At 49.3% G+C, this 6116-nt stretch overlaps 1 protein-coding gene across 1 annotated transcript in view; it reads left to right on the forward strand.

Moving 5' to 3' along the window:
* Positions 1-5871, forward strand: part of KCNK13 (potassium two pore domain channel subfamily K member 13) — a 94779-nt gene extending 88908 nt beyond the window's left edge. The window contains exon 2 of the mRNA XM_026012487.2: positions 4128-5871. Coding sequence (XP_025868272.2) covers positions 4128-5023 — 896 coding nt within the window. The 3' untranslated portion in view covers positions 5024-5871. The remainder of the gene's footprint in view (positions 1-4127) is intronic.
* Positions 5872-6116: the final 245 nt, after the last annotated feature.

The following is a 6116-nucleotide window of genomic DNA, read 5'->3' on the forward strand; positions in this document are numbered from 1 at the left end:
ACTTGTTGGAAGAGGCACACATACATTCAGAAACATGTGTTTTAGTAAATGAAAATTGTAGGGTTTCAGTTTGTGATGCAAGCCAATCCCCTGATTTGGGTACCAGATTTGGCAGCCACTGTGGTCTGGGTGTCTATGTAAAGCGTGGAACTAGAGATGCTTGGTTAATTTCCCTCCCCCGATTCTAGTCTTGATGCTACACCTGTCAGTGGCTGGCACTCACTTAGCATAGTCAGGTGGAAAGAGCACAGGCCTGGGAGACAAATTGAGGTTCTCATTCTGGCTTTACATCTTTATGCAGGTTACTTAGCTTCTGTACTCTTCTTTCTCTCACCTGTCAAATGGAACTAGTAGGCTAATAAGAGCCAGCTCCCCAGCAAGGGGGCGAGGAGCCAGGGATACCTGGCAGAGGGCAGGTGTGTTTGGTGATGCTTTTATCCTCTTCCTTCACCAAGGAGGACCCTGAGGCTTCTCATTCCCAATCCAAGGCATCCCTAATGTTCAGTATTATGGGCTCAAAAGAGGGAAGGCTTTTTATGAAAAAGCCTATAGTATTGAACTCCCACACTTTTAAGCTCTGACAATAGCAGAAGTTGTGGAAACACCTCCCAGCAAACTAGAGGAGGGCTGCCTCCCAGCGCTTCTCTCGCACTACCATGTATGCCATTTTTCTGTCATTTTTGCTGATTGAAAAGATGGCAGTGATCAACCAGGTTCAGTAGGTAATCAAAACTCGTGGCTTCGCTGTCCTTTGATCAAATGGAATGCTTTAAAGCCAAATAAGCAAGATAAAATCCAGAAATTTTCAGTCCCTGGGACATGTCCCCACATCACTAGACATGTCATTCATTGGAAAAGTCAGTTTCTGAAGCTCGTCAGCTGGCTTCGGTCATGCACCTGTACGTCATTCACCCCAAGTGAGGCAGCATTCGGGCCCCTGAAGCCGGATAACTCCACTCTGCCTTTATTTTGACACTTGACTCTCTATGCCTTGTTTTGTAGGTAGCAGCTTATTTGTCCCAGCCTGGATGTGAGGTTCCTTGAGGTCAAGGACCTTGTCCGGCTAATATTCATTGTGTGGTCCAAACAGTGCAGGCTCTTGAACTTCACAGGTGCTTAATTAATTATTGTCGTAAACTTTGGCTGAGAGCTATTCTTAACTGCTCTACTTTCCAAGACTAAAATAATCAAGTCACCTCTGGGATCAGAAAGGAAGATTTTTGGGGTAGCAAACATTTGCCCATTTAAATCTTGTGCTACATGAGAAAGTTCTCCTCTGATTGTTGGCAAGAACCTCCCCCTCCCGCTCCCTTGCTATTTCTGGGCTTTCCTCATTTTCAATGCCTTTATTCTGTTTCTAGAATATTGTTGGTCAATAAAAGGCCCCAGATAAGTGTTTGTCTTTTTTTTTCTGCTTGTTGCCTCTGTTCTGTCTCCAATGAAGAGACCCCTAAGACTCCTCTGACCTTACAGCTTTGGGGCAGGGGCTCCAGCTTCCATTGTTTTTTGTTGTTGTTGTTGTTGTTTTGTTGTTGTTGTTTTTAAGATTTTATTTACTTGTTAGAGAGAAAGAGCATGAGCAGGGGTGGAGCAGAGGGAGAAGAAGGGGGAGAAGGACAAGCAGACTCCCCACCAAGCAGGGAGCCTGACGTGGGGCTTGATCCTAGGACCCGGAGATCATGACCCAAGCCGAAGGCAGATGCTCAACCGACTGAGCCACCCAGGAACCCCTCGTTATTCATTTCTTAGTGCAGAAAGATCTGCAAGTTGTACTGCTTCCGGGAATTCACTGAGCCAGAAGAGGTGCCCCAACATCCTCAGATAACCAGGAACTAATCACTCAACACCTTGGTTACTCCTCAGAGTTCTTTGGCCTGAGGAGAGAAAGACATTGCTCTCAGCTCAGTCATTAAACTCAGTAAATTTTTTCTAAATTCTCCACTATTAAAACCACCTCATTTAAACTTGAGCTTGGGGATAAGAATGAAAGATACTAACAAGAGAAAACACAGCAAACACAAAGTATTTCTATTTATTTACTTATTTAAGAGAGAGAGAGAGGTGGGAGAGTGGGGTGGGAGCAGAGGAAGAAGGAGAATCTCACGTAGACTCCGCACTGAGTCTGGAGCCCGACACAGGGCTTTATCTCATGACCTGAGGTGAAACCAAGAGCCAGATGCTCAATTGACTGAGCCACCCAGGCGCCCCAAGACAAAGTATTTCTTTACATAAGGAAGGTACCTAATAAATGAAACATGCAAGGCGAAGAGTTGCTGAGGGAGTTCCCAGGGAAGAGATAAGGGTCTACTTTTCTCTCTACCATTAGAGTCCATAAGTGTAACTCCCAATGGAAGTATCTCCAGCCTCCCCCACCACCACCCCCCACCGCCCATGCTCCTTCCTTAATGAAATCATCCCCTCCCATCCAGCTAAAAAGCTAGATTGACCATCTTTCTCCAGTCACCTGATTACCGGTTGCTTATAGCCTACACTCGTGTAGACCCTTTTGGGCTGTAAAAGAACAATCCAATTGAACTGGATGGTAACCAGACGGTAGCACAGTCTGTATAGCTAAGTGTTTGAGAAGGGTGGCCCCTTGGCTCTGCCTGAGGAGAGCAGGAGGTCATCTCCCCAGAAGCCCACACATGGCAAGGCCTGACCTGACCACGTCCCAGCGTGCACTGGGAAGCAACCATGGGCAGCTGTGATAACAAAGAAAAGTATTGGCTTGGGGACAAGCAGGGTGTCATCAGGAAACAGGATAAGGGTGAGTCCTCAAGATCCCAATGATGGAGCTTAAGTTAGGAACCTGAACTTGATAATAAAGGGGAAAAATGGAGATAAGTTTGGACCAAGGTTTGGTCCGAATGAAAGGCGGAACCCAGGGAGGCAAGGCTCAGTACTCCTTTTTTGAATGGCATTTGTTTTCAGAGACTTTGATGCCCATCCCTAGAACAGATCGGAATTCTCATGGTTACTGAATCATTTGCTTGGAAGGATTCCATGTCCCTTGGGGTGGGCTGACCCTGGGCACCCCTCAGTGAGAAATACTGAGTGAATCACTGCTCTTTTCTTTTTCTTGGTGTTTTTAGAAATGCCTATTGTCCTGTAGTTGGTATTCTTGGGAACATGTCTGTGTGCATGGGTGGAAAGGTCAAGAAGGTAGAAATTGTGAACAGTAAGAGGTAAAGGCAAGAGAGACACTTTTTGTTTGATCACACTATAAAAATCAACACCTCAGTTTTCACTCCCCAAATATAAGGTGTATGTTTGAAGTATTTTGTTTAAAAGATGGGCAAATCTTGAGCAAATTTCTCATTTCTACATATGCTGGCATTTGCTATTTCTCTGAAATACCACTACTACACTCGTGTACACACATTTCATGTGTCTGAAATACCACACATGCACGCGCGCGCACACACGCACACACACCTCTCCTTGCCTGCCTAATTCCTCTGTAGCTTTCAAGCATCCCTGCTTATTAGTCTTCCCAGAACCTCAAGCCTGAGATGGGTTCTCCTCTTGGCTGCTCCCATAGGACACTACTTCCTCCAGCACAACACGTACACGGTAGAGTAGTCACCGCACTGGGCTAGAGCTCCACAGGGACAGGGCCCAGATCTGGCTATTTTACAGTTTAATCCCCAGTTCCTGGAATGGCACTGAATGAGTATTTGTGCAATAACTGAATTCTGATGAGTCTGAACAAACCTTTTCTTTGTACGAACCTTCTTTGTATGAAACTTTCTCTGTCTGAACAACGTCTGCTGACCGTGGCTGTTCAGGTTGTGCACTCCACAGGACATCTAGCCAAGTCGAGAGAGGAAGCCCAAAATCCAACTCTCATTCTTATCACCCAGCCACATTTTTGCTGCCTGGAGGTACCCACCTGGAGGAAGAGGTGCCTTTTCCTGATTTGCACCATGGCACCCTACAAGCTTTCAGCAGTGCAGCTCTGAACAACGCTGAGTGTCTTCACTGAGAGCCCCTCGCCCCCCCTGGTTCCTAGAAAGGCTAGGACTGAGCACTTTTTATGACACTCATTCTTTGGGCCCTTTGCCAACCGTCACAGCCAAGACCCTGCCCGTGGTCCCTCACTCTTCTCTGATTTTTGTCTCCTGCAGGGTTTGGGATGACCACTCCAGCAACGGTGGGAGGAAAAATCTTTCTGATCTTTTATGGCCTCATTGGGTGTGCGAGCACCATCCTGTTCTTCAACCTCTTCCTGGAGCGCTTGATCACCGTCATCGCCTACATCATGAAGTCGTGCCACCAGCGGCAGCTCCAGAGACGAGGGGCCCTGCCCCCCGAGAGCCTGAAGAACCCGGGCAGGTGTGAGGCGGACGGCCTGGCCGGCTGGAAGCCCTCCGTGTACTACGTCATGCTCATCCTGTGCGTGGCCTCCCTCCTCATCTCCTGCTGTGCCTCGGCCATGTACACCTCCATCGAGGGCTGGAGCTACTTCGACTCGCTCTACTTCTGCTTTGTGGCTTTCAGCACCATCGGCTTCGGGGACCTGGTCAGCAGCCAGCACGCCCAGTACGATCGCCAGGGCCTCTACCGCTTCGCCAACTTCATGTTCATCCTCATGGGCGTCTGCTGCATCTACTCCTTGTTCAACGTCATCTCCATCCTCATCAAGCAGTCGGTGAACTGGATCCTGAGGAAGATGGAAGGGGGCTGCTGCCAGCAGTGCCGGAGGAGACTTGGCCGCTCACGGAGGAACGTGGTCATGCCGGGCAACAGTGTGCAGAACCGCTGCAACATCTCCATAGACACGGACGGGGTGATGGACAGCGACACCGACGGGCGGCGACTGTCGGGGGAGATGATCTCCATGAAGGACTTCCTGGCCGCCAACAAGGTCTCGCTGGCCATCCTCCAGAAGCAGCTGTCTGAGACGGCCAACGGCGGCCCGCCGCAGGCCAGCGTGCTGTCCCGGGAGAGTGAGTTCTCGGGCGGGGTGGGGGCCTTTGCCATCATGAACAACAGGCTGGCCGAGACCAGCGGGGACAGGTAGGAGCGAGGAGTGGACACCAGGAGGGTGGGCGACGACGTCGATGACCAGGGGATGGGCATCCAGCTCAGCTCTGCACCGCCCGGCTCGCTCTGGAGCTGCCCCCGTCACCCTGTGCAGGCCCCGCCGTACAGAGCTCTCCTCCTCCCACTCACGGCCACCTGCTGGGGCTGCGGGACCCAGGCCCAGGCCTCTCTCCTCCTCTTGACTCTCTGAGGCCACAGTCAGTCTCAAGAATGAACGAAAAAAGCAGCCTGAGACACTGGCATGTTCCTTTACGCATCTTCCTCCAGGGAGGGAGGAGGGTTAAGTAGGCCTCCAGTCCTTGCTGCTCTGTTCTTCGTTTGGAAATAAAAATCCCCAAGGAAGATCCTCCGGTACCTCCGGAGCCCTGATTCAGTGAATGCAGATTCACTGGCCTTCCCACCGCCTTCAAACAAGCCGGGGTGGGAGGTGTTTCAGAGGTGTCTGGGCCCCGGACTTCCTTCGGAACGGATTTGCCCACGGTCCACGGAGAGGGAAGTCACCTGTTCTACCCTCCGTGTCTGCTTCTCTGCTTTTTGTTTTTCCTAGATTCTCTTATTTTTAAGATCCTAACGCTGGGCTAACGTGTCCGTGGGACGTCCATGTGATAAGAAAACTAAATTCAGCTTCAAGCCTTGAAACTGCAGCTGAGTAGTGGAGAGACTCACTTTTGTAATGAAAGAACATAGCTTAACGTTCTCCCTTTGAATGGTCACAGAGACCATGTCATTTTTTTTTTTTTTTAAACCAGGGCTTGGGGCCCATTGCAAAGATAATGGCTATTTATTAGAACTGAAAATTGAATAAATCCTCACTTTATTAACTAAGATGACATGAGTGCTCATTATGGCCAGTGGGGCTGGGCGGGGGGGTGCCTAATTAAACGCACATTTCTTGTGCTCAGAGAAAAAGGAAATAAGAAATGAACCCTTAGGGATAGGAGTGTCATCTTGGATTCTTGGCTGGGGAAACATTCTAGGCCAGATAAGAAAATTTGGCTTCTCCTGTGTCATTTGTTTCGGTTCTGCCTTCAGGGATTGTAATAAGTCTAGTTACATAACCTCCCAAGCCA

The sequence above is a fragment of the Vulpes vulpes genome, unplaced genomic scaffold, assembly GCF_048418805.1.
Source record: "Vulpes vulpes isolate BD-2025 unplaced genomic scaffold, VulVul3 u000000644, whole genome shotgun sequence".
NCBI lineage: Eukaryota > Metazoa > Chordata > Mammalia > Carnivora > Canidae > Vulpes > Vulpes vulpes.